The following is a 27,739-nucleotide window of genomic DNA, read 5'->3' as shown; positions in this document are numbered from 1 at the left end:
GGGTTGGGAAGGAAGGACCGCCCTCTGTGGCTGAGCCTCTTGGGGTCAACAGGCTGCGTTTGTAGCATCGGAGGGGAAGGTGGGCTGGGAGGTGGTGCTTCCCGCTGCAGCTCCAGCCCACAGGAGGCTGAACCCTATTAGACCCAGGGGGCGCCCCCAACCTCTGGGGAGAGAGGGCGTGAGAATAAGCAGACGGAGACACGGGACTTAGGAATCAGCTCACACCTGGCCTGGCACCATCACCACCTCATTTAATTGATCCTCACTTCACAGTCCTCAGGCCCAACCCGGCTGCCCTGCTTGCCTTTATTGCACACAAGACTAAGGCCTGCCAGGGGCTGGTTCCTCTTGCAAGTTGAGTCTTCGGGGTCTTCCTGCTCCACCCCTACTGAGGCAGCACCTGGGGGACCTCAGCCGCCCAAGCCCACCCCTCTGGGGGCTGGTACCCTAGACTGCTCTGGTGTGCCCTCTAGCCGCACCTTCCTACTGGCACCTGGCCGTGATCTCCTGGATTAGAGACCCGCCCGTCCTGGGCAATCACGCTCCATAGGAAGGGTCCTTGTTGGGGTTCTGGCGCCCCTATCCGTCAGGGGGTGGCATTGGCCTGGCCACCCGCCTGGACTGCCTGGTACACGCTGAGGAGTGACGAGAGGGTGCCCAGGAGGCCCACCAGCCACTGGGGGAAGCGGCCGGCCCACAGGACACCCGGGGGCAGCCAGTGCACTGCGTTGGCCAGGTCCGCCAGGTTGCTCAGGAGGGTCAGTACCTCCGAGCAGATCTGGGTCTCCACGGTCCTCCTCTTGCCCCGGGTCAGCCGGCTGTGGGAGCAAAGGGCAAGGAGTGCTGGGGAGGGCGGAGGACCAGCAGGCTGCGACCATCACATCCGCCAGAGGGAGCCCACAGTGGGAACCAGAGTCTCAGGTCCTCGGGCGGGAGGGAGGGGGGAAAGGGGAGGGGTGAGCAGCTTCCGGGCCTGTGCCGGGCAACTGCTTTACCCTGCATTCCTTCCCAGGATGAGACAGTGACTGACCTTGGTCCTCAGGACAGACTCCACCTTGGATCATCCTCCCAGACATCCTCCCATCTGGCCCAGCCGTGAAGGCTCAGCCCTGGAGTCCCAGCTCTGCCACTTCCTGCCTAGGGGACCCCAGCTAGCCTCAGTTTCCCCATCTGTAAAAGGGCTTCCATCCCCTGGGGCGCCGCAGCGGTGCCCCGGTACCTAGCACACATCAGCCCCCCACCCCCACCCAAGAGCCTGCATGCGTGGGGTAGGGCAGTGACTCTGAGCACTTCCTTGACTGGGCAGACCCGCTGGGGACCAGCTTGCTGGAAGAAGTCTTCTAGGGGAACCGTGGACGACGTACCTGGTGAAGGCTTCCGGGGGGTTCCTCAGCCTGTGTCTCAGCTTCAGGACCATCCACAGAGACCTGCAACACCACACAGGATGGGGTGGGAGCAGCTGAGTAGGGGGTCACCAGGTAAATGGGGTCCAGATGGGTGCAAAGCCTGTCCACTGCCTTCCTACACAGACACCCTGGACACTGGCTGGGCCTGTCTGAAGGCAATCTAGACAACCTTCTGGGTCCCCAGGGCTGGATCTGCAGGCTGGGGAAGCAGCCACCAGATGGGCGTCCTCCAGTGCTCCCTCCAGCCTTTGCTCCCTGCAGCCTGGGCAGGTGACTCTCCGGCACCCTGGGGTCTTAGGGACCATGTTGTTCAGTCGCTCAGTCGTGTCCGACTCTTTGTGACCCCATGGACTGCAGCCCACCAGGCTTTTCTGTCCTTCAACAGCTCCTGGAGTTTGCTCAAACCTGTGTTCATTGAGTCATGATGAGCACACACCAAATGCTCCCCAGCCCCCATACCCTTACTCACACCAAATACAGAGAAACGATGGGAAAACTAGCTGCTCTAAAATGAATGGAGGACTTCCCTACTGGTCCAGTGGTTAAGACTCTGCCTGCCAATGCAGGGGACTCGGGTTCAATTCCTGTTCTGGGAAGACTGCACGTGAGGGGCAGCCCAGCCCATGAGCCAACTACTGAGCCCACATGCTGCAACCACTGAAGCCTTTCTAGCACCTAAAGCCCTTTCTCCACAAGAGAAGCCGCTGCAGTGAGAGGCCCGACCACTGCAACTAGAGAGCAGCCCCCGCACAGCAACGAAGACCCAGTGCAGCCATAAATAAGTGAAATTTTACATAGATAAAAAGCACCCTGCTGCTGCTGCTGCTGCTAAGTCGCTTCAGTCGTGTCCGACTCTGTGCGACCCCACAGATGGCAGCCCACCAGGCTCCCCCGTCTCTGGGATTCTCCAGGCAAGAACATGAGTGGGTTGCCATTTCTTCTCCAATGCATGAAAGTGAAAAGTGAAAGTGAAGTCGCTCAGTCGTGTCTGACTCTTTGCGACCCCATGGACTGCAGCCCACTAGGCTCCTCCATCCATGGGATTTTCCAGACAAGAGTACTGGAGTGGAGTGCCATCGCCTTCTCCAAAAAGCACCCTAAAAGGTATTTAATACAAAATAACATGAATGGAAGAACAAGCAGAGCATATTCACCCTAAAAATAGGATTTTTAGGGCAGTGGAAATACTTCAGTGGTGGATACATGTTATCATACGTTTGTCCAAACTCAAAGTGCAACACAGAGTGTGAACCCTGATGTAAACCATGGACGTGGGATGATTATGCCATGTCAACGTCGGTTCGTGGACTAACAAATGTCGGGCCGTGGTGCCATGTGGATGGTGGGGAAGTCTGTATGTGTGTGGCGGGTACGTGGGAAAACTCTGCTTCCGGTTCAGTTTTGCTGTGAACCTAAAACTGTTCTAAAAAATAGTCTATTTAAAAGAAAAAAAATTAAGGGAAACAAGGCAGCCCTGAAAGCAGGAACGGGAAGTCTCTCAGGGCCGCAGGTCACAGGGCAGCCTCAGAAGAGGCTGTGGCCTCAGAGCACCCGGAGCCCAGCCTGGGCACCCTGAGCACACGGGGTGTGGGCAATGCTGATGGAAAGACAGGGCCAGCTCCATAACAGCCGCCGAGACTGTGAAGGGAGCTGACGTCGAAACGGGGCTGTGTCCCTAAACCAGGAGAGCAGAAACAAGTGGAAACATGTCAGCACGGCATCCGAAACAAAGGCTGTTGGGACTGATACATGTGTGCTGCTGCTGCTGCTGCTTAGTCGCTTGGTCGTGTCCGACTCTTTGCGACCCCGTGGACTGTAGCCCACCAGGCTCCTCTGTCCATGGAATTCTCCAGGCAAGAATACTGGAGTGGGTTGCCATTCTCTCCTCCAGGGGATCTTCCCAACCCAGGGATCAAACCCGAATCTCCTTCTTGGCAGGTGGATTCCTTACCACTGAGCCACCTAGGAAGCCCACTACTATGTATAAAGTAGATAACTAATGAGAACCTACTGTATAGCTAAGGAACGCACTGCTCTGTGGTAGCCTAAATGGGAAGGAAATCCAAAACAGAGGGGGTCCATGTATACATACAGCTAATTCACTTTGCGATACAGCAGACACTAATACAACATTTTAAAGCAACTAAACTAAAAAAATGTTTCGTTTTGCTTTTTAAATCAAAGACTGGGGAAAATCACCAAAGTATAAAGAGAGAGGGTCTCTGGGTTGGATAGTGGATGACTTGAATCTTTGTCAACAAAGGTCTGTCTAGTCAAGGCTATGGTTTTTCCAGTGGTCACGTATGGATGTGAGAGTTGGACTATAAAGAAAGCTGAGCACCGAAGAATTGATGCTTTTTGAACTGTGGTGTTGGAGAAGACTCTTGAGAGCCCCTTGGACTGCAAGGAGATCCAACCAGTCCATTCTAAAGGAGATCAGTCCTGGGTGTTCATTGGAAGGACTGATGTTGAAGCTGAAACTCCAATACTTTGGCCACTTGATGCAAAGAGCTGACTCATTTGAAAAGACCCTGATGCTGGGAAGGATTGAGGGCAGGAGGAGAAGGGGACGACAGAGGAGGAGATGGCTGGAAGGCATCACAGACTCAATGGACATGGGTTTGGGTAAACTCTGGGAGTTGGTGATGGACAGGGAGGCCTGGCATGCTGCGGTTCATGGGGTCGCAAAGAGTCGGACACGACTGAGCGACTAAACTGAACTGAACTGAATCTTCCACTTTGGAGTCTGCTCACTTTCCAGACCATCTACAGTAAACATATCACTAGGGTGAGGGGGAGACAAGGACTACTGGATATCAGTGTACGCCCAGGGACAAGGGACAGCAGATGAGGGCACTGGCCCCTCAACCTCGAGGTTAGGGGCTGCCCCACATCCCTTCAGGGATCTAAGAGACCTTTGCCCCCAGGAAACAGCACTGGAGGTCCTGCTTTGCCCATGCTTTCTGGGCCAGGGGGCTCTGAACAAACCCATTCAGCAAATTGGCAGAGGGGAAGAAACCATTAAAGTTTTAGAGACCTTATGGTTTGTGGAAGCACAGAGCCAGTCTGGAAACTCCTGGCTGCTCCGTCTGAGGTTTGCTGATGACAATGCAAACAAGACCCGGGGACCCGGGGAAAGGCAGCCACGCCAGCCACTTCTGTCCATGCCCCCCAAGTTATTTTCTTCTTCCTGGGTCTGGTAGGCATAGTCATGGGCCCCCCACCCCCAGAGATTCCTACATCCTAATCCCCAGGCTTATGATGTGAGTGTGTTCCCTTCCACAGCAAAAACGGCTTTGCAGGCCTTCCCTGGTGGTGCAGTGGATAAGAGTCCACCTGGCAATGCATGAGACACAGGTTCAATCCCTGGTCTGGGACGATCCCACATGCCTCAGAGCAACTAAGCCCATGCACCACAACTACTCAAGCTCTCACACCTAGAGCCCAGGCTCTGCAACAAGAGAAGCCACCGCACCTCAGAAGAGAAGCCGGCACACGGCAACAACAAGGAGCCTCTGCTCGCCACAACTAGAGAAAGCCCGAGCACAGCAACGAAGACCCCGCACAGCCAAAAATAAATGAATAATTTTTTTCAAAAAGGAATTTGCAGGTGTTATTGAGTTAAGGGTGTGGACATCAGAGATGATCTGGGGGTGGGTGTCATCACAGGGGTCCTCAAAGGAGGGAGGAGGAGGCTCAGAGTCAGAGAAGGAGTTGTGACAAGAGACGCAGAAGCTGGAGTGACGGACATGTTTCAAAGATGGAGGGAGGGGCTGCGAGCCGAGGGATGCGGGCGCCTCTAGCAGCTGGAGGGCTTCGCAGGTGGTGCCAGTGGTAAAAGAACCTGCCTGCCAATGCAGATGTAAGAGATGCAGGTTTGATCCCTGGGTCAGGAAGATCCCCTGGAGGAAGCAGGGCACAGCAACCCAGGCTTCTTTCGTGGAGAATGCCATGGACAGAGGAGCCTGGCGGGCTACAGTCCATAGAGTCACACAGAGTTGGACACAACTGAAGTGACTTAGCACACACACACGCACACTAGAAGCTGGGAAGGCCGAAAACAGACTCCCTCGGAGCCCCTAGGAAGAACATAGGCCTGCCCACGCTTGGATGTTAGCCCACTGAGAGCCATTTTGGACTTCTAACCTCCAAAACTGTTAAGATGATCAATTTGTGTTGCTTAAAGCTGCCAGAGTTGGACACGACTGAGCAACTGAATGGAGAGCTGCCAAGTTTGTGGGAATCCATTTCAGCAGCTGCAGGGGATGGATACAGTGAGGGATGACAAGAGGGGGAAAGGCAGGAGAGGCCAAAACAGTCCCACCCCCGCCCCCCAGCCCCCCAGTCCACCTGCCCACCCACCCAGGCGATGTCAGGGGCTCCCTTCCAGTCTCCTGATGGGCAGCAATGCTGCTTACCTAGCAACCCCCAGGAGCAGGGAGAGGCCCCAGAGGGTGGTGCTCAGTGTCCACCACCGGGCAGAGTCCACGTGGAGGATTTTGGCGTCGGCGGCCCAGGCGACATGTTCACAGGGGTAATAGAGCTGGTCGGCCAGGTTGCTCAGGATAGACACACAGCGGACAAACACATCCTCCTCCTGCAGGAATGGAAGAGTGGGGGCTGGGCCTGCAGTGGGTGGGACCCACAGCAGGACCCACCCACTGTCCATTTCAGGGGCTCGGGCCATACCAGGGGGCAGTCACAGGGCAAGGTCCAGGCCAGGCAGGTTGGCTCATGGCTGGCACTGTGGGAGAAAGGCCTGATTTCTCAGTGTGGTCACCTCTGCTCAGTAGAGCGGCTGGTCTCAACTCCACCGTGCTGTGGGATCCCTGCATGTGTGTGCAAGCTGCTGCAGTCGTGTCCTCTTTGCGACCCCATGGACGTAGCCCAACAGGCTCCTCAGTCTATGGGATTTCCCGGGCAAGAATACTGCACTGGGTTGCCATTTCCTTCTCAAGGGGCCCCTCCTGACCCAGGGATCAAACAGATGTCTCCTGAGTCTCCTGCATTGGCAGGAAGATTCTTTACCACTGCACCACCTGGGGCACCTCAGGGGATGCCTGGGGAGCTTCAAAAACCCCCACTCAGCCCCCAGCCCCAGGGGTGCTGCCGCACCAAGGCTGAGGTGGGCCCTGGCACCAGTAATTAAGTTCCCGGATGATTCCTGTGGAGGACAACCTGGGATGCCCTGCATCAGGGCATTCCTAGTTCCTGGGTATGAGTCTCAGGCTCAGGACCCTGAGGGGGGCAGGGGAGGGAGCCCCGCAGAGAACCCTCTCCAGGCAGAGCGGCTGGCTGGCCTGCTGGGTTGCCACACACCCAGTGCCAGCTCGAGCAGGCACAATGCTCACTACAAGGCTTGGATCACCTCCCCCAGATCAGACAGGGGTGAGCACCCGGCAAGGCAAGGCCGGTTGAGGCTGTAGGAGCCTCTTCCCTGGGCCCCAGGGGCCCCCTCCAGGCCTCCAAGTTGGCCTGGTCCCTGGCCAAGTCCCTCACTTCCCTGCCTGGAACCGTGTCACCCTCGCTGCCTGCCGTGCCCTTCCCCTCCTCTCTGTCTTCCCTGTTTAGCCCTCTCCTTCCTGGTAGCCGGCTGTGGTCCTGCCTCCCTCTGGATGCTGAACCCCACTCCAGCCTCCCCATCCCATCTGGGACCTTCTGGGGTGTCCTTCATCCCTCTGTGAGGATGGGGCTCACTCCACCAATGTTTTCTGAGAAGCTGCAAGACCTGGGGCCCTATGCTGGGGAAGAGGTAGGAGCAGAGGGCACTCAACCAAAGAGGGTTCTTGTTCTGGCTAAGGGATATATGAGATGCAGAGAGCCCTCCCCCTCACCTAGGGACTCAGGGGAGTCTTCACAGAAGAGATGGTTGGGGAGACAGTGCAGGGAACATGCCCTCATCAAAGAAGCTGGAGAGATGGGTGTCAACACAGGAGGAAGGCCTAGGCAAACCCTTGAGACTGGGGATAATCAGGCCATGGGCACTGGGGCAGGATGAGGGGGGCATCTGAGCAAGTGAGTTTGGGAGGAGACCTCTGGAGGGTGGGGGGAGGGCAGGGCAGCCCAGGAAGGGGCATAACTCAGCCCATCCCCTGGTAGAGCAAGATCACATTCCCTGCTGCCCCCTCCCCAGGTGAGGAGCATCGCTCTAGACCCACTGGTGACATGAGGTTCTGTTGTATCTGCAAGATCTTATAAATAATCTACATGTCCAACAGGGGACCAGTTCAGTAAGTCACCATCCGGCTATACATGTGTACCCTGAGGCCCTAAAGAAGGAAGGAGCTTCTTTTGGTTTTTGGTTTTTGCCAAGGCACATGGCTTGAGGGAATGTTAGTTCCTCAAATGGGGATTATACTCAGGCCCTCTGCAGTGAAGGGGCTTCTCAGGTGGTGCAGTGGTAAAGAATCTGCCTGCCAATGCAGGAGATGCAAAAGATGCAGATTAGATCCCTGGGCTGGGAAGATCCCCTGTAGGAGGAAATGGCAACCCACTCCAGTATTCTTGCCTGGAGAATCCCACGGACAGAGAAGCCTGGAGGGCTACAGTCCATGGGGGTCGCAAAGAGTTAGACACGACTGAGGGCGTACTCTTTCGCGGCAGTGAAAGTGCTGAGTCCTAACTGCTGGACCACCAGGGAATTCCCAGAAGGACTGATATGGAATGACCTTCAAGTTGCACTGTTCCATGAAAAAAGCAAGTGGCAGAAGAATGTAAATGTCATGTAACTATTGATGTAAGCAAAGCACAGGTGCAGGAAGTCTCATGAAGGAAACACAAGATGCCGAGAGCAGTGGCTGCCTCTGAGGAGGAAAACTGGTGACCCAAGGGTCAGGAAGAAGACTTCTTAATTACATAGTCTTTGGGAATGAGCTAATTTGTTTAACTGAAACTGAAACGAGAACGTCTGATTGTCTCAAAAAAAAAGTAAAATTGAAAAAATAATAAACAGCCCATATTGTTGCCTTTGTAAAGGCCAGTCCATAAGATGCCAACTTCCCAGGGTCCGCACCCCCTCCCTGGAGCCCCACACACCCCCGTTACCTCTGCCCCCAGGCCGTACTGCTTAGTGTAGACAAACATGGCCGCATCATCAAAGAGTCGCAGGACGACCCTGCAGTGGCTGAGCTGGGAGGACAGTGCCAACAGGCGAGTCCCCACTTCTGACCTGGCAGGACATTGTTCCACCAGGACCCCGCCCACCAGCTGGCAGCAGTAACCCAGCGTTCGGATCTGCGGGAAACCAGAAGCAGTCAGTAGGACTCAGCCGATCACCCCTGACCTGGCCTCAGGCCTCGGGGGATCAAACAGGAGGAGGACTCTCAATCAAACTCCCAACAGAAAGTTGAAAGGTACTTGTAGGTGGGATACATGGAGACACACGACATCATTGTGCCAAAGGCTCTGGGAGACTGGATTGACAGGTATACACTATTGATACTATGTGTAAAACAGACAACTGGGTGTGTTAGTCGCTCAGTCATGTCTGACTCTTCGAGACTCCATGGACTGCAGCCTGCCAGGCTCTTCTGTCCATGAGGATTCTCCAGGCAAGAATACTGGAGTTTGGAATGCACAGGATCTTCCCAACCTAAGGATTGAATCTCGATCTCCCACATTACAGACAGATTCTTTACCATCTGAGCCACTAGGGAAGCCCAAAACAGATAACTAATGAGAACCTACTGCATAGCTCAGGGAACTCTAGTCAGTTCCTGAATGGTGACCTGAATGAGAAGGAAGTCCCGGATGGAGGAGATATATGTATATGGATGGCTGATTCATTCTGCTGTATGGAAGAAACTAACACAACATTGTAAAGCAACCATATACTCCAATAAAAATCAATTTTTAAAAGAAAAGGCACTGTGGAGACTCAGGGCATGCCGGCTCATGTCACTGAGTGGCACAGTCTTTGGAGACACGTGATGGGGACGAGAAAAAGAAACCCCCACATCTTACCTCCTGGATCCTTTCTCCCAGCAGGCAGGAAGGCTATTTGCATCTACCTGGCTGGACCAAAGTCCGTGGCTGGGTTGTGACTTAGGAAGGTGAGCAGGCCTCAACCCAGTGAACAAAAGGATAATTTGTTTGCATTACTTTAGTGAGAAGGAACCCAGTGGTGATTCCGGAATCAGTGGGTGATCTGGAGCATGGTGAACAGGGTCTGCTTCCCCGCTCTTATATCTTTATTTCATCTGCTTTTCACAAGTTGCTTTTTCCTGTTGTTTTATATATTATTTTTACTTGTAATGCCTTTTCGCATCCTTTGTAATGGCAAAAACACTGCATTTTAAGTCCAGCTTTTTTGTTGTTGTTTAGTCGCCAAGTCGTCTCCGACTCTTTCGCAAACCCATGGACAGTAGCCCACCAGACTCCTCTGTCCATGGGATTTCCCAGGCAACAATACTGGAGTGGGGTGCCATTTCCTTCTCCAGGGGATTTAGAACCTGAATACTCAATCAGAGAGGATTTGCCTAGAACCTAAATGCCCAGCCACTGGTACATTCCCTGGTACAACTGGAATGCCTACCTGTAAGAAGTTGATTGGGACAAGCTCAGAGTCCGACCTCAGCGGCCTGGAAGGAACAATCTAAATGCCCAATCTGAGTCGAGCGGAAGCTCAGAACCTAAACATCTAGCCACAGGGAAAGCAGTGCAAAATCTTATATCCCCATATTAGATTTCGACAACCGAGGAACTAACTACAGTGGCTTAGTCTGATCCTAAATGTCCCAACATGGGTTTGTTTGGCCTGGGAATGTCTGGCCAGGCCGAACTGGCCAGAGCAACCTAAGTGCCCAACTCCAGGGGATTTAGTCAGAACCCAAATGTCCAGCCTTAAAGGGAGCCCTGCCACATCCCAAATCCTTATACAACGTTGTCTGGGACCAACTTCAGTGGTCCGGCTGGATTCAAATGTACAAACGTGAGGATCTGGCTGGTTCTGTAAATTTCCAGTCGTTTGGGGCGGCGGGAAGAACCTACATGTCCACCGCTAGGGGACAGGGCATCTGTCCTGGGGGGAATCCTGAGTGACCCCGCTCCCTCTCTGGCCTCAATGTCCCGGTCTCTGGGTTTTGGCCGGACTCCAGGACCTCTGGCCTCGCTCCACCCCAGCCTCACCAGGCGATCGCGACCCCTATAAGACTCCAGCGCCGACGCCAGATCGCTCAGGGCCACCATAGCGACTCCACCGTGACGACACCGTGAGGTCAGTTCGCCGCGTCAGGGGGCGGGCCTGGCGCAGTGGGCTGCGTTCCTGGGAGCTTTCTGCGCAGGCGCTGGCACGACCCTTTGTCCGGGACTCCGCCCTTTGTCTGCTTCTGGGAGCAAAGCAGTTTGCAGCTTTGGGACTTCTACTTGTGGTTTCTCCCGGCCCCGTGCACCTAGATGGACGGTCTGAGCTCGCTACCCATGTTTTCAAAGTTAACCAGTTACACACACGCACACATAAAGATTCCAAGCAAAAGCACCAACCTGTTTGCTGTGGTCCAAGAAGAAAGTTTTCTAATTTTTCTGCTTCACCCTTTCTGCGTTGTCGTCTTGTCTTTAGAGAGCATGGTTTGCTGTTATGTCCTGTAAGGCAGTTTTAAAAAGTCAAGGAAACTTTGGGGAATTCCCTGGTAGCCTAGTGGTTGGGACGCTCTGCTTGGACTACAGGGGGCGCGAGTTCCATCCGTGTTTCCGCGTGCCTGCGTGCTCAGTCGTCCGACTCTGCCGACCCCATGGACTTTTGCCCGCCAGGCTCCTCTCTCCGTGGGATTTTCCTGGCAAGAATACTGGAGTGGGTTGCCATGCCCTCTTCCAGGGGATCTTCCCAATCCAGGGGTCAAACCCGCATCTCCTGCATCTCTTGCATTGGGAGGCGGATTCTTTACCACTGAGCTACCTGGGAAGCCCAAGTTCCTGCACGCGTGCATGAATAAACTAGTCTCCTTTAAAAAAAAAGAAAAAGAAATGCATGGAACCGGTCTAGAAGATTAGACAAGAATCTGACAACTGGAATATCCCCAGAGGATAACTGGGTGGCTGATGTTGACTGAAATAAAAACGCACACCATGAGAGCTGTGAGTTTTTGTTTTATTGTGGGGTTTACTGAGGGCTATAATCCAAGAGGTCTCAGGAAGAGTTGAGTGGAAGGTCTGCACGTGTGTGATTTTGGAGATTATGTGTAATCAAGCATCCCAGTGGAAAGTTGTTTCTGGTCACAAAGAGCAAATACTGCAGTTAATGATTTTAGTGCTTTTCTAAGTGTGGGAAGATGGACAAGAATCCAGACTCATAAAATTTTTTTCCTGAAAATATCTTCACTCTCTGAAGGCCTGTCCTGTCAATTTTCCCAGAGCAGAGAGCCGCTCCTTTCTGATCCTCCACGTGGAACTCTTTCCAGGGGGTGTTAAAGGTCAGTGACTGCAGTGGCCAATGACTCAATCCTTGTGGAGCCAGATGGCCAGCCATTAGTCATCACTGGGAGGAGATTGAATGTTCACCTTTGTACTGTTTTGTAGTCTTTGAATTTTGTGCCATCTGCATGGACTAGCCGGAAAAAAAAATCAAAGACACTATTTTTTGTTTGACTTAGTATGAATAGAATGCTAGATTTCTATTTTATATTCAAAACTTTGATATAGTTCCATGTATTTTGGCATCTACTATTACTGCTAAAAGTCTAGAAAGTTTATTATCTTAGTGATTTAAAAAAAATTTTTGAAAGAGGCTTGAAACTTCTAATCCAATTCTGAGAATATAAAAAATACTATGTTGTAAAAAAATCAAAGCACAGGGAATTAACATGTGATACACTATTATTAACTAATACACAGATTTTGTTCAAATTTCACAGAATTGTGTGTTAGTGTGCATTTGTTTTCATACCTTATTCAAGATTCCACATTATATTTAGTTCCATTGAGCAGCTTCAGCTGCATGCAACAAATTCTGGTAAATTCTTTTTCATTTTATTCTATCACAAATATTTTCTAATTTTCCTTGTTATGGCTTTTTAGATTCACCCATCATTTAAAATTGGACATTTAATTTCCAAATACATACCCACTCCAGTATTCTTGGGCTTCCCTTGTGGCTCAACTGGTGAAGAATCCACCTGCAATGCGGGAGACCTGGGTTCGATCCCTGGGTTGGGAAGATGCCCTGGAGAAGGGAACAGCTACCCTCTCCAGTATTCTGGCCTGGAGAATTCCACGGACTGTATAGTCTGTGGGGTCGCAAAGAGTCAGACACGACTGAGCGACTTTCAGCCTCACTCATATAGCAAAAAGTTCACCATTTTAAGATGTCCAATTCTGTGGCATTTAGTACATTCATGTGTCATACAGACGTCCCACCTTGATAGTTTTCAAATGTTTTCATCACCCTCAAAAGAACCTTGTGACTCTTTCATGCAGTCACACTATTCCTCCTCCCCCAGTCTCTAGCAACCACCATCTGCTGTCTGTGTCTACTGATTTACCTATTCTGGACATTTCTTATACATAGAATCATGTAACATGTGAACATTTGGGTCTGGCTTCTTTCACTGACCCTGTTTTTTAAGTTCTCCACATTGTGCATGTCTCAATAGTACTTAATTCCTTTCGTGGCTGAATAATATTCCGTGCTCTGGCTACATCATATTTTTATCTGCTCATTGGTTGGTGGACACTTGGGTTGTTTCTACCTCTTTTTGTTTGTTTTTTTTGCTACACTGGGTCTTTGTTGCTGCTCGAGGCCTTTCTCTAGTTGCAACAAGCAGGGGCTACTCTCTAGTTGCCGTGCGAGGGCTCCTCACTGCAGCGGCCTCTCTTGTTTCAGAGCACCAGTTAGAACTGTAGCACACCGCTCAGTAGTTGCGGCTCACGGGCTTTGTTGCCCCTGAGCGTGTTGCCCTTCGGAAACTTCCTGGACCAGGGATCGAACCCGTGTCCTTGGCATTGGCAGGCGTTTTCCTAAACACTGGACCTCCAGGGAAGCCTCGTTTCCACCTTTTGACTCTTGTGAACAGTGCTGCTGTGAACATGGTCTACGTGTACTTGTTCTAGTCCCTGCTTTCAGTTCCTACCTAGGACTAGAATTGCCGGGCCGTTCTACTATGTTTGACTTTTTAAAAAAATATTTGTTTGTTTATTTGGCTGTGCCAGGTCTTAATTGTGGCACGCAAACTCTTAGTTGCAGCATGTGAGATATAGTTCCCTGACAAAGGATCGAACTTGGGCCCCCTGCATTGGGAATGCAGAGTCTTAGCCACTGGACCACCAGGGAAGTCCCCATGTTTGACTTGATGAGGAACCATTAGACCATTTTTCACAATGGCTGCACCATTTTACATTCCCACCCACAATGCACAAGGGTTCCAATTTCTCCACATTCTTGCCAACACTTGGACTATTCATTTTAATAATACATTTTATTTAACCCAACATGCAAAAATATTGTCATGCCAGCTTGGGATCCGTCCAGACTAATGTACACACATTATACCCCCTAATCCTCTCACCTTCATTCTTTTCTCATAGTTCATCAGCTTTCTTTGTCCTCTTCTTAGTCAATTCAGGAAATTCCTCTACATACATTCCTCCTTTGCAAGATTGCATCTGCTCTCCTATTTTTCCCAAGGCTAAAATAATAAATAAGGCTCAAGGAAAGATAAGCTGGCTTACCAGTAAGGAGACACCCAAGAGCTCATCTCCTGCTGACTCTGAAGTGGTATCTCACTGTGGTTTTGTTTTGCATCACTAATGATGCTGACTGGTTTCCTTTTTTAAGAAACAAATACATTTCCTCTTGATTTAGACACATATTACTCATCCAGCCTGATTCACTCATATCCAACCATGTTGCCTTTGTCCTGTTCCTTGAAGTTCCAGCCCACACCAACCTCAGGACTTTTGCACATTCTGTTGGCTCTGCCTGGAAGGCTCTCCTTCCAGATACTCGTCTGGCTCCCTCCCACACTTCCTTTTCAGATATACTCAACTGTCATTCTCCTCTGGGACCACACACACATACCCCTAGGCACTTCCTCAGAGAAGGCAATGGCACCCCACTCCAGTACTCTTGCCTGGAAAATCCCATGGATGGAGGAGCCTGGTAGGCTGCAGTCCATGGGGTCACTAAAAGTTGGCCACCACTGAGCGACTTCACTTTCACTTTTCACTTTCAATGCATTGGAGAAGGAAATGGCAACCCACTCCAGTGTTCTTGCCTGGAGAATCCCAGAGATGGGGGAGCCTGATGGGCTTCCGTCTATGGGGTCGCACAGAGTCGGACATGACTGACGTGACTTAGCAGCAGCAGTAGCAGGCACTTCCTGCCCGCTTTTCTTGCTACCTTATTTTCCTTTTTAGCTTGTAACAGTACTTAACATGACTGCGTATGTTACTTCTTCTTTTTCTTTCTTTAATATGGCTGTGCCAGGTGTTAGTTGCGACACGTGGGATCTTCAATCTTCACTGCAGGATGCGGGATTTTTAGTTGCAGCCACCAGGTGGGACCTAGTTCTCTGACCAGGAATCAAACCGGAGTCCCCTTCATTGACAGCATGGAGTTTTAGCCACTGGACCAACAGAGAAGTCCCTATGTTGCTTCTTAACCTGTGTGTGCATGCTCAGTCACTCAGTCATGTACAATTCTTTAAGACCCCATGGACTGTAGCCCGCCAGGCTCCTCTGTCCACGGGATTCTCCAGGCAAGAATACTGGAGCAGGTTGCCATGCCTTCCTCCAGGGGATCTTCCTGACCCAGGGATCAAACCCACATCTCTTATTTCTCCTGCACTGGCAGGAGGGTTCTTGACCACTAGCACCACCTGGGAAGCCCCCAACATCCTGCAACTAAAAAAAAAAATCCCACATGCCTCATTGAAGATCAAAGATCCTACAACTAAGACCCAGAGCAGGCAAATATAACACACACACATACATACATACATACATACTGCAGGAAAAATCGAAGCCAAGCCCAAGGCCTACAAAGGGAAGGAGACCTTGGGCTGCAGACTGGCCAGATCCCTTCTCCTGAGCCTGTACTGTCCCCATGGTCCTTGTAAGAGCACACCACATTTCTTTGATGCCTACTGTGTGCCGAGCCCTGTTTTAGGCACCAAAGAGACAGCAGTGAGCCTGGCAGGCAGCCCTGCCCTCCCAGTGTCCATCACCGTCTGGTTAGGGCTCAGCTTGACCTTTGGGAAAGCGACAGGAGCTGGCGTGGCATTCACGGCTGGCCTTGTGGTTGCTAGGAGCTGGCCTGGAGCTCACTTGCAGTTGGGCGCTGGTGTTCTCCTGCTGGACACAGATAATTTCACAGGATGCCTACATCAGACGAGGCCACTCTGTGACCATGGTGGAACAAGACAAAACAAGCCCGCTCCATCATGCTGTCTGAACACAGACAAAACATGAGCACTGTCTAAATCATTACAGCAACCAAATGTGTCCCGGCTAATCTGAAGGACTCCGAGTCTTTGCCAACTGCCACTTTTTTTCTTTAAAAAACTATTTTATTATTTATTTGGTTGCCTTGGGTTTTAGATCCTGCACTCAGGATCTTTCATTGTGGAATGCAGGCTTAGGTGCCTTGCAGCATGTGGGATCTTAGTTCCCTGACCAGGGATCGAAACTGCGTCCCCTGCTTTGGAAGGCAGACTCTTAACCACTGGACAACCAGGGAAGTCCCCAATCACTGCTTTCAAGTTGCTTCATTCCTTAGACTTTGTGATCAAGATTATTCAGTTCCTCCATAAGAGTGTTACTTCTCCCCCTTGCTTTAAGACAGCATACAGAACCTACCCACTTCTGCATCCTCCTTTCCCAGGCAGGCAGAGAAAATGTATTTTTGCATCAAAATGGGCTTCCCCAGTGGCTCAGCTGTAAAGAATCCGTCTGCCAATGCAGGAGATGCAGGTTGGCTCCTGAGTCAGGAAGATAAACTGAAGGAGGAAATGGCAACCCACTCCAGTATTCTTGCCTGGGAAATCCCATGGACAGAGGAGCCTGGTGGGCTACAGTCCATGGGGTCACAAAGAGACAGACACAACTGAGCGACTGAGCACGCACACACGGCTGGACCAGAGCCCTCAGCAGGACCCTGGGGTGGGGACCAAGTGATGGAACCTCACCCCAGTGGGGAAAACAACACTTTGCTTACATTTAGTGAAAAGGAATTCATTCCGTATATAAGTCCTGGAGCTTGAATTCAAAGTACGGGAAGGACAGACCATACATACACAAACACACATGCAGACAAAACTGTATTATAAACATAAAACCCAACCATATACCAGATGTTAGTTGTTGCAGACCCTAGAAGAAATGATAGTGAGGTGATGCCAAACAGGTGTGGGCTAAGGCTACAGGAATAACCATGGTGCCAAAGAAATGCATCAAAAACTGCTATGTTATTCAACTCACACAATGCTATATGTCAACTATATTGGAAGAGAGAAAGAGGAGTGAGGAAGGAGGGGGCTGGAGAAAAGAAGGGAGGGAGGAAGAAAGAAAAAGGAAAGGATGGAAGGAAGCTGTCATTCAGTAGGTGATCTGGGGCAGCGTGAAAGAGTCACCGCCCTTACATTTTTATTTCATCTGTGTTTTTTTTTTAAGAAATTGCTTTTTCCTTTAAGTTTTTTTGTATTGTGGTAAAATATACTTCAAACTGACCATTTTAATCATCTTTATGTGTTCAGTGGCATTAAGTGCACTCAGTCTGTTGTATAACCATCCCCACCGTCCACCTCCAGAACTTTTTCTTCTCCCCAAACTGAAACTCTGTCCACATGAAACATCAGTTTCCCATTCCCCATCCCATTCCGAGGGGTTTTTTGAATATATTATTTATATTTGTCCGGACATTAAAAAAAAAAAAAGAAAAAGAAGTCGATAGGACTTCCCTGGCAATCCAGTGGTTAAGACACTGTGCTCCCAATGCAGAGAGCATGGGTTTAATTGCTGGTCTGATGCTGGGAAAGATTGAGGGCAGGAGGAAAAGGGGGCGACAGAGGATGAGATGGTTGGATGGCACCATCGACTAAATGGACATGAGTTTGAACAAACTCTGGGAGATGGTCAAGGACAGGGAAGCCTGGTGTGCTGCAGTCCATGGGGTCGCAAAGAGTCAGACATGACTGACTGACTGAAGAACAAACTGGGAATTAAGATCCCATATGCCATGCTGCGCAGCCAATAAATAAATAAATAAAAAGAAAGTCCAATTTCCAACCAGTAAAAGCATCCAACACACAGCAAAGTCCCCACGTATTGAAACTTCCCTGGAAGCACCGAAGACAAAGCCCAGATCCATGACATGCATTGTACCCATTGCTGCAAATAACAAGCCCTGTGTGGTTCAAATACATGTGTGTTCCTGGTGGTCTTGGGGCTGAAGGTGGGAAGCACAGATGTCTTTAAGGCTACACTGGACGTCTGTGAGCCCTGGAGTGGCATTAAGAGATATGGTGACTCAGAGAGTTTGGCCCATCCTGTGCAGACAAGTGTTAGAAAGCTGATGAGAAATAAAACCTGGGGAAATGGTGATAATACAATCAGGTGGCCTCTGGCATCAAATCTTCCCCCACTGAAGTGGCTGCCATCTCCAGCCCCATTTTCCAGATGACAAAACTGAGTCTTTGAGAAGTCAAGTCACGGGCCAGGCTCCCTCAAGCTCTCAGGGGGCAGGATCCTCTGTTCTTGCTTCTGATTTTCCTCCTGGTTGCCCCCAGAGTTGCTGGGGGACCCTTGTGACAGCATCGTCCCAGGCAGCTTATTGGGTCACAATGCGCAGGGCCAGACCACACTTGGATAAATCCCCAGATGGAACATCTGAGCATCCTCTGGGAGACCAGGGACTGAGGGAGTCTTGAGGGTCATGCCCACACCAAGTGCATCTTCTAAGACTCACTAGCTCCCATGCCCCACCTCGAGGTAGGTGCACTCTCTTCAACCCTGATCAGGAAACAAAATGAAGCTCACAGGAGCCCAGTTAATTATTCCAAGGTGACCCAGCTAGTCATTTCAGTCATCAGATTTTCCCACAAACTATTTGAAAGCTTCTCGATCTTCAACTATTTTAGGTGGTAAAATGATCAGGAAAAAAAAAACCACTGTGGTTTTGTTTTAAAAAAAAAACAACACTTCATGTGTGTTTTCTGAAGAGATTGATGTGAACCAATAGTTGTGGGCTGAAGCAGTCTGGGAGGGCTTCCTGAAGGAGGTGATGCTGAGTGAGCCAGGGGTGTTGGTGGTATCCAAGGATCTGGTCTCTGAGGGGCAGAGACAGGTGAGGGAGAGAGCTCTGAGAAAAAGCCAGAAAGTCTAAGTGGGGTGCTGAGAGTCCGGAGCTAAAGGTCAGAGAAATGAGTAAGAGGTGTGTAAAATGCAGACAGCTGGAAGACAGAAAGAACAGTCAGGGCCTGGGAAAACTGCTGAGGGCAGGAAGACCAGTGAGGAGAGGGGTATGGCAGAGATGGGACAGAGATTGGAAGAGACAGAAGTGGGTTCCCAGGCATGAAGGAGGGGAGGGCCATGGTCTTCACAACTGACTGACAGTGAAGAGAGTAGGTTCCAGTAGCAAACTCTCAAATGCAGTAGTTAATTCTGCAGCTCTTCCTATGTCTCTGCAGCAGCCGCAGGGCCTTTGTACCTGCTGTTTCTTCTGCCCAGAATGTTATTCAGTTCAGTTCAGTTCAATCACTCAGTCGTGTCCGACTCTTTGCAACCCCATGAATCGCAGCACGCCAGGCCTCCCTGTCCATCACCAAGTCCCAGAGTTCACCCAGACTCACGTCCATCGAGTCAGTGATGCCATCCAGCCATCTCATCCTCTGTTGTCCCCTTCTCCTCCTGCCCCCAATCCCTCCCAGCATCAGTCTTTTCCAATGAGTTAACTCTTCACATGAGGTGGCCAAAGTACTGGAGTTTCAGCTTTAGCATCATTCCTTCCAAAGAACACCCAGGGCTGATCTCCTTCAGAATGGACTGGTTGGATCTCCTTGCAATCCAAGGGACTCTCAAGAGTCTTCTCCAACACCACAGCTCAAAAGTATCAATTCTTCGGCACTCAGCTTTCTTCACAGTCCAACTCTCGCATCCATACATGACCATAGGAAAAACCATAGCCTTGACTAGATGAACCTTTGTTGGCAAAGTAATGTCTCTGCTTTTCAATATGCTGTCTAGGTTGGTCATAACCTTCCTTCCAAGGAGTAAATGTCTTTTAATTTCATGGCTGCAGTCACCATCTGCAGTGATTTTGGAGCCCCAAAAAATAAAGTCTGACACTGTTTCCACTGTTTCCCCACATATTTCCCATGAAGTGATGGGACCACATGGTATGATCTTCGTTTCCTGAATGTTGAGCTTTAAGCCAACTTTTTCACTCTCCTCTTTCACTTTCATCAAGAGGCTTTTTAGTTCCTCTTCACTTTCTGCCATAAGGGTGGTATCATCTGCATATCTGAGGTTATTGATATTTCTCCCGGCAATCTTGATTCCAGCTTATGCTTCTTCCAGCCCAGGATTTCTCATGATGTACTCTGCATATAAGTTAAATAAGCAGGGTGACAATATACAGCCTTGACATACTCCTTTTCCTATTTGGAACAAGTCTGTTGTTCCATGTCCAGTTCTAACTGTTGCTTCCTGACCTGCATACAGATTTCTCAAGAGGCAGGTCAGGTGGTCTGGTATTCCCATCTCTTTCAGAATTTTCCACAGTTTATTGTGATCCACACAGTCAAAGGCTTTGGCATAGTCAATAAAGCAGAAATAGATGTTTTTCTGGAACTCTCTTGCTTTTTCCATGATCCAGCAGATGTTGGCAATTTGATCTCTGGTTCCCCTGCCTTTTCTAAAACCAGCTTGAACATCAGGAAGTTCACAGTTCACATATTGTTGAAGCCTCGCTTGGAGAATTTTGAGCATTACTTTACTAGCGTGTGAGATGAGTGCAACTGTTCAGTAGTTTAAGCATTCTTTGGCATTGCCTTTCTTTGGGATTGGAATGAAAACTGACCTTTTCCAGTCCTGTGGCCACTGCTGAGTTTTCCAAATTTGCTGGCATATTGAGTGCAGCACTTTCACAGCATCATCTTTCAGGATTTGGAATAGCTCAACTGGAATCCCATCAGCTCCACTAGCTTTGTTCGTAGTGATGCCCGCTTGACTTCACACTCCAGGATGTCTGGCTCTAGGTGAGTGATCACAGCATCGTGATTATCTGGGTCGTGAAGATCTTTTTTGTACAGTTCTTCTGTGTATTCTTGCCATCTCTTCTTAATATCTTCTGCTTCTGTTAGGTCCATACCATTTCTGTCCTTTATCGAGCCCATCTTTGCATGAAATGTTCCCTTGGTATCTCTTATTTTCTTGAAGAGATCTCTAGTCTTTCCCATTCTGTTGTTTTCCTCTATTTCTTTTACCCACCCCAAATACCCAAATGCCCCACTGCCCCTCTTTCCAGGTCTTTGCTCAACTATCATCTTAGTGATGCCTCCCTGACTTATTTTAAAATTTATTTATTTATTTATTTATGACTGCACTGGTTCCTCGTTGCTGTACGTGGGCTTTCTCTAACTGTGGCAAGCAGGGAGCTACTCTTCACTGTGTGTGTTTCTCAGTGCCCTGGCTTCTCTTGTGGTGCATGGGCTCCTAGGGTGTGGGCTTTGGTAGTTGTGGCTCCCACGGGCTTAATTGATCTGCAGCATATGGAATCTTCCCAGACCAGGGATCGAACCCATGTTGCCTGCAATGGCAGGTGGATTCTTATCCACTGCACCACCAAGGAATGCCTTTCCTGACTATGTAAAACAACAAGGCTTCTAGCCCAAACCCTATCCTTCACACCATGTGACTTTTCCCCCCCCCAAGGCACTTAACCACCTCGTAACTTACTCTGCAATTGATGTGATTACATTTATTCATTATTGTATGTTCCACAATACAATACATCTCCACAAAGATAGGGCTCTAGGTCTGTTGATGAACCCCCTCTAGAACCGTGCCTGGCACACTCTAAATGCCAAATAAGTGATTACTTCTATCTCTACTTTCCCTGCGGGCAGGCAAACAGGGCTACACCTGTTTCTTTTAGGCGGGGGTGAGGGCTGCACCACAGGGCTTGCGGGATCTCAGTTCCCGGATCAGGGTTGAACCCTGGTCCCTGGAAGTGAAAGCTAGGAGTCCTGACCACTGGACCGCCAGTAAAATCCTTAAACCTGTTACTTGATGTCTCCAACCCCGAGCCCACTGTGGGACCTGCTCATTCCTGTCTCCGCCTCCTCGCAGGTGGCACCTCCCCCCGCTATGGCCGCGGGAGCCCTCCTGCCGTGCCCAGTGTCCCGGCTGGACTTCCTCAAGGCCTCGCACTTCGCGCTGGGGCCGGACCCGCGGCTGCACGCGGACGCCAAGCAGTCCACATCGCACCGGGACTTTCCCGCCTACTCGAGCGCTATCCGTGGGCCGCTGTGCCCGCCGCCGCCCTGCGCATCCCTCTTCCAAAAGGATGCGCGCTGGGCGGGCCAGGAGCGCCTGTCGGAGACGCGCTGCGCCTATGAGCCCCCGCCACCTATGCTGTTGAGGGAGCAGGAGCGGGAACTGGCGCGGGAGCGCACACTCGCCATGCAAGCCAGTCACCTGCACGTGCACGCGGAAGCGCGCGCACGCACCGGCCTCTCCACCGCGCGCGGCGACTACGGCTGGCCAGAGCCGCCGGAGCGCGCTCGCGAACAGATCCGCGGGGCGCGCCTCATCTTCGACCGCGACTCGCTGCCGTCGGGCGACCCAGACAAGCTGCGCATCCCGTCCACCACGTACCGGGAGTTCTTCCCGCTCCACGACCTTTGCCTAAAGCCCCGCGAGCCTGCCTGCCGCCTCTGTGAGTGCGCGCCGCGGCGCCCTAGGCAATTTCACCGACACACTTATTCTCGCGGCGAACAGGGATTCTGCTCCTCGCCCCCAGTGGACACTTGGCAGTGTCTGATGATCGTCTTTTTGTCTTTACGACGGGAAGGAGAGAATACTACTGTCAGGGAGTTGATGGAAGCCAGGGATGCTACTAAACATCTTACCACGCATAGGGGAGCTCCCCACAGTAAAGAATTTTCCAGATGTTGGCTTCCCTGGTGGCTCAGTTGGTTAAGAATCTGCCTGCCAATCCAGGAGACGCCGGTTCGATCCCTGGGTCAGAAAGATACCCCAGAGAAGGGAATTGCAACCCACTCCTGCATTCTTGCCTGGAAAACCCTATGGACAGAGGAGCCTGGAGGGCTACTGTCCATGGAGTCGCAAAGAGTGGAACACAACCGAGCGATTAACACTTGCGATTAACACTTTCGCGTCAAATGTCAACAGCGCAGAGGCTGAGAAACCCTGGAACCTCCTTGAGCCTCAGTTTCTGCATCCACAGAATGGGCACATCTCCCGAAGCTCTCCAGGGTGCTTTGCTGTGGGCAGAGTCATGAAGCTGGTTTGGGGTTAAACAAATATGCTAAGTGTCCTCCATCTCTACCACCCAGCCCTGACACCTCGGTAGTTGTGTAACTCTAAGGGAGACAACCTCTTCCAGCCTCAGTTTACTCATCTGCAAAGTGGGTGTGACAACCAGTTTTATAGTTACTGGTGAAGCCAAAAGAGCCCCGAGTGCTGGACGTGCCTGCCAGATAGCAACAAAGGGTCGTTGTCATTTGTATGATTTTTCCAATTCTGTGACTCAGGAACATATAGCTTGTGCGATCTCAGCTCCTGACCAGAGACTGAACCTGGGTCACAGCAGTGACAACCTGGAATCCTAACCACTAGGCCATCAGGGAACTCCCTTGTTGTCATTTTAAATATATATAGCTGTACTGGGTCTTAGTTTTGGCCCGCGGGATCTTTGATCTTCATTGTGGCATGGGGGGTCTAGTTCCCTGACCAGAGATCAAACGAACCCAGGCCCCCTGCATTGGGAGTCACCCCATGGACTGTAGCCCACCAGGCTCCTGTCTCCATGGGATTCTCCAGGCAAGAATACTGGAGTGGTTCTTCAGGGGATCAGCCCAGAGATCCAACCTGCTTCACCTGCGGCTCCTGCATTGCAGGTGGACTGTCTACCACTGAACCACCAGGGAAGCCCGTGAAAGTTCCTACTTCTTATTATTTTTGATGTTTTCCAGATAGGCCTTTGGCTAAGCTAGTCTGGACTGCCCACCTGCCCTTCCCAGGTGAGGAATAGAATCCCAGTGGTCCTGAAGCTGCCAAGAATTGATCCCATTCTCTCTCCTCTTGCTCATCCTCAGGTGGGCTCAATCCCCTCCAGTGGGAGCACAAGAGACAGGATGACAGCACCTCCTACCAGAGACAGTTCCAGGCCCTGCCAGGCCCACCTGCCTTGCCGTGTAAGAGGGTAAATTGAGACCGGGCTGGTGCTGCGGGTGGGGGTCAGGCGGAGGAGCAGCGAGGGGGGCTGGGTGGTCTTGCCCTCCCCATTCCTGTCCACCCACAGGCCTCCTCCAGCATAGAACTGGGAGACTTCAAGATTGGCTACAGGCCCATGTGCACGGAGCAGAAACAAGCCTACGGGCCTCCGGATCTGCCCCCGGACAGGTACAAAGGAACCATGGCCTTTTCTATCAAGACAGGGTGACGTGGGGTGGGTCACCTAAGTCTCTAGGGCCAACACTGTGCCCTTGAAGTCTCCATCACCCACAGGCAAGGCCCACTATTGTGCCAGATCACTCACAATTAGCACCCCACAGCTTGGCTATTGGGGAGCTTGTCCCTCCCTCCCTTTTCCTGGGAGTTGTAAGGGCCCAGATCAGATGGATCCACCTCCTGCTTCCCATCCCCTTGCCTGCAGGTATGACAAGGCCCAGGCCTCAGCCCACATCCACTGTGTGAACATCCGTCCTGGGGATGGCCTCTTCCACGACAGGACCACCAAGGGGGAACACTTCTATGCCCGGGAGCCAGGTGAGATCCGGCTGCCTGCCCTGCCCCCTCATTCCCACAGCAGCCACCCAGGGTTGCTCAGGACCTACTTTGCCACTGGCAGAACCTTTCCTTCTTCACCACGACCAGACTCCTGAGTCACACATCCTGGAAGGAAATGGGTGTCCCGGTCCGGGGAGCCTCACCACCTCCACACACTTCTTCTACCGTCAGGTCAGCAGGAAGGCGAAAGGCTGCAGGGCAAGTCAGGGAAACGGGCTTTCCTCTGTTTGTGTATAATAGCAAGTGCAAAGGCCCTGAGGTGGGAGGGAGCTGGACATGTGTATAGGGATCTCCTGGATCTATTTGCGGGATGTAGGGCGAGCCACTTAACCACTTCATACCTCAGTGGTTGTCTGTAAACTTAAATAACAGTACCAATTCCCAGCGCCATCCGTGGGACCCAAAGAAAGTGTGAGCCGTCCAAGGTCACACAGCTCCCGCTTTTGAGCTTCATCCCTGGCCTTGGGACATCCATGACGAGGGGAGCTTCCCAGATGCACTGTGGTCCTTACAGCCCCTGCGAACGAGCGAGCCAGCCAGCCGCCACGTGCCTCATGAGACATTGCAGAGTCACATAACCCTAGGGGAGCCGTCGCTGCTCGGACAGTTCTTCCAGACCTCCATGGGCACGGACTACTTACCCCCTGGGATGCCAAAGCCGCCGAAAGCGCCCAACCTCCACCTGCAGCGCAGCAACCTGCCAGAGGGCACCGGTGGTGAGCGAGGCCCCGCCCATCTTGGGAAGCCCCGCCTTACCCCTGCTACCTCTGTGGTCCCGCCCCCGGCCAATCCCACCTCGCCCACTGCCTGACTCTGGCTCCGCCTCCTGAAGGGTTAGATCTCATGCCCTGGGCCAAGATTCCCAGCTCTGACCCTGAACAACCCCATGCTCTCGTCATCGTGTCTCTCAACAACCCCCTCCATCCCTGCATGACTCCGCCCCTCTGGTATGGCTCCTCTCCTCTCCATATCCACCCTCTCAAGACTCTTGGCCCTCCTCCTCCTCTGCAACACTCTGGCTCCGCCCCTTGACCAGCTAGTGCACTCTTCCTGTCCCCCCACCAGCCCCTCACCCCGGATCTTCTGCCTTTGCCCCGCCCCTGGCCACCTCAGTCCCCCCGCCTGGCTCCCTTACCCTCCCTGCCTCCTAACGCATCCTCCTCCCCTGACAACTTCGGCGGGAACCCAGGTGTCGCCCTTGAACCCTTGTTGCATCCTTAGTCTCCTGCGTCCTTTCCCCCTGGGCTCTGCCTTTCCTCCCTCAGACCCTCAGCTCAGCCACCCCACTCAAATCTCCAGACCTAGATTTTTTAACCATGAACCAGAAGATGCTGAAGCCACATGGAATAGCTCCAGCCTCTGTGACCAAGGAGCTGCTACAGCGGGTGAGGGAGGAGAGGGTATCTCCTTAACCAGGTAACCTCTCAGATCAGAATTAGTCTCACATCTGCTCAGGGTCGGGATTCTCTGGTGACTCAGATGGTAAAGAATCTGCCTGCAAGGCAGGAGACATGGGTTGGATTCCTGGGTCGGAAAGATCCCCTGGAGGAGGGCATGGCAACCCACTCCAGTATTCTTGCCTGGAGAATTCCATGGACAGAGGAGCCTGGTGGGTTACAGTCCATGGGGTCACAAAGAGTCAGATACAAATGAGTGACTAGCACTTTCACTTCACTGCTCAGGATCACTCTAGGGTCATCCAAGGCTCAGGGGCCCATCATGGTCAGTTCAGGGGCAACTGTGGTGAGCCACAGTTACATTCCAAGCTGAGGGTGAGCTCAGAAGCACCTAAATTCAACAAGGCTATGGGGTCTCTCCAGGGGTCTGCACTGGTGTCTCATCCAGCTCCTGTGTCACTCCAACCTTTTACCCACCTCTCCAGGACCCAGTCATGGGCCAAACCCGGCTGAGTCTCTCCCCACACTTTTATGTTCCCAGGGTGGCCTGGGTGGGTCAGCCACCCTCCAGGCTGCCCTGCCAGGCTCCCCCACCCTGACTCCACAGTGCAAGTATAGCCACTTGGAGCCCCCACTGGGTCAACAGCGCTTCTTCTCAACCCTAAACAAGGATGAATTTACCTTCAAGTACCAGGGCCCAGCAGTGCTAAGATGGGACGACTTCCAGGAGAGTCACTTGCCCCTGGGCTCTCTTCATCAATGGGGCTGTAGGGCTCGGAAAGTGGACCCTCGGGCCCCCCAGACCCCTATCTACCCATGCCCTAGCCAGCAATAAACAGTGCTTTGGCAACCCATGCATGTGTGCTCAGTTGTGTCTGACTCTGTGCAACCCCATGGACTGTAGCCCATCAGGCAGCTGTGTCCATGGAATTTTCCAGGCAAGAATACTGGAGTGGATTGCCATGCCCTCCTCCAGGAGATAGGGGGCTTGCGGGATGAAGGGTGGAGGTCGGGGAGAATGTACAAGAGAGAATGACTCCAGGGAGAAGCCCTTTTGCAGACTCTGGGTGTTGTCCCACTCTGGGCAGGGAGGCCATCCGAGTTTGTGCAAAGGCTTGGTGGTTGGATTCATGTAAGGAGTTTGCTGTCACAAGCTCTGAATGATGTGGGTGAATGAGGCAGTGTCATGAGGCTGAGATCACAGGCTCCTGGAACTGAGTGGACAGAGTCCAAATCCTGACTCCACCATGTCCTGAAAAGTACTCTTGGGCAGGTCATTTGACCCCTCTGAGCCTCTAGTTGCTTATCTATAAAATGGAGATAAATAATAGCTCTCTCTCATTGCGTGTGTGCCATGAGCTAAGTTGCTTCAGTCATGTATGACTTTTTGCGACCCCATAGACTATAGCCTGCCAGGCTCCTCTGTCCATGGGATTCTCTAAGCAAAAATATTGGAGTGGGTTGCCATGCCCTCCTCCAGAGGATCTTCCCAAACCAGGGATTGAACCTTTGTCTCTTATGTCTCCTGTATTGCCAGATGGGTTCTTTACCACTAGCACCACCTGGACACAATCTCTCTCTCATTAGATTGTTATAACTGAGAAATGTACACAGTAGTCAGGTTGTGGCTGGGAGTTAAGAAAGGAGAGCTTCCCTTCCAAGGATGAACGAGAGGAGGGGGAGGAAGGAGCTTTCAATCCTTGAGAATGCGAGGAAGGAGCTTTCAATCCTTGAGAATGCGAGGAAGGAGCTTTCAATCCTTGAGAATGCTGGCTGGGGCTCAGAGGGGGCATGAAGGGGTGGACATGAGAATGAGCCAGCAGTTTACCCTGTTGTGGGCAGAGGCAGGAAGCTGAATGGTTGGCGCACTAGCTGGCTGGGAAACTGGCCCCCAGGTCAAAAGGGAAAAACAACAAAAGTCATCAGAATATAATCAGATCCAAGGGGGCAGGTGTTCAGCCAGAGATAGAATGA

At 51.6% G+C, this 27,739-nt stretch overlaps 2 protein-coding genes and 1 non-coding gene across 10 annotated transcripts; 1 reads left to right on the top strand and 2 right to left on the bottom strand.

Moving 5' to 3' along the window:
- Window positions 1-207: 207 nt before the first annotated feature.
- Window positions 208-10,975, bottom strand: PEX11G (peroxisomal biogenesis factor 11 gamma). Of its 8 annotated transcripts, none has more exons than XM_027547641.1 (6): window positions 10,533-10,635; window positions 9,369-9,467; window positions 8,451-8,639; window positions 5,825-6,003; window positions 1,365-1,427; window positions 208-818 (listed from the first exon to the last, which is right to left on the bottom strand). In XM_027547641.1, exons 3-6 carry the CDS (start codon window positions 8,487-8,489, stop codon window positions 587-589), a joined length of 513 nt encoding a protein of 170 aa, XP_027403442.1. In that variant the 5' UTR covers window positions 8,490-8,639; window positions 9,369-9,467; window positions 10,533-10,635; the 3' UTR covers window positions 208-586. The 8 variants fall into 8 exon arrangements, with proteins under 8 accessions (XP_027403442.1, XP_027403443.1, XP_027403440.1 ...); XM_027547642.1 differs by lacking the exon at window positions 9,369-9,467 and adding an exon at window positions 9,940-10,044 and having other exon boundaries at window positions 10,533-10,631; XM_027547639.1 differs by having other exon boundaries at window positions 9,369-9,628; window positions 10,533-10,620.
- Window positions 10,976-10,984: 9 nt separating this feature from the next.
- On the top strand, window positions 10,985-26,619 carry TEX45 (testis expressed 45). Its single transcript, XM_027547631.1, has 9 exons — window positions 10,985-11,477; window positions 21,684-22,272; window positions 23,675-23,781; window positions 23,881-23,981; window positions 24,235-24,347; window positions 24,430-24,539; window positions 24,883-25,084; window positions 25,668-25,753; window positions 26,373-26,619. Exons 1-9 carry the CDS (start codon window positions 11,442-11,444, stop codon window positions 26,598-26,600), a joined length of 1,572 nt encoding a protein of 523 aa, XP_027403432.1. The 5' UTR covers window positions 10,985-11,441; the 3' UTR covers window positions 26,601-26,619.
- TRNAG-CCC lies at window positions 13,596-13,668 on the bottom strand. The gene has a single exon. It is a non-coding gene; the product is annotated as a tRNA-Gly (tRNA).
- Window positions 26,620-27,739: the final 1,120 nt, after the last annotated feature.

The sequence above is a fragment of the Bos indicus x Bos taurus genome, chromosome 7, assembly GCF_003369695.1.
Source record: "Bos indicus x Bos taurus breed Angus x Brahman F1 hybrid chromosome 7, Bos_hybrid_MaternalHap_v2.0, whole genome shotgun sequence".
Classification (NCBI taxonomy): domain Eukaryota; kingdom Metazoa; phylum Chordata; class Mammalia; order Artiodactyla; family Bovidae; genus Bos; species Bos indicus x Bos taurus.
This window is presented reverse-complemented; position numbering and strand designations above follow the sequence as displayed.

Coding starts and splice junctions, on each gene's coding strand:
- PEX11G (XM_027547637.1), bottom strand. CDS start 10,592: ATGGTGGCCCTGAGCGATCTGGCGTCGGCGCTGGAGTCTTATAGGGGT. Junction 8,640..10,532: donor ATAGGGGTCGCGATCGCCTG/GTGAGGCTGGGG, acceptor GGTTTCCCGCAG/ATCCGAACGCTGGGTTACTG. Junction 819..1,364: donor CCCCCGGAAGCCTTCACCAG/GTACGTCGTCCA, acceptor TTGCTCCCACAG/CCGGCTGACCCGGGGCAAGA.
- TEX45 (XM_027547631.1), top strand. CDS start 11,442: ATGTTGACTGAAATAAAAACGCACACCATGAGAGCT. Junction 23,982..24,234: donor CCGGATCTGCCCCCGGACAG/GTACAAAGGAAC, acceptor CCTTGCCTGCAG/GTATGACAAGGCCCAGGCCT. Junction 24,348..24,429: donor CTTCTATGCCCGGGAGCCAG/GTGAGATCCGGC, acceptor TGCCACTGGCAG/AACCTTTCCTTCTTCACCAC.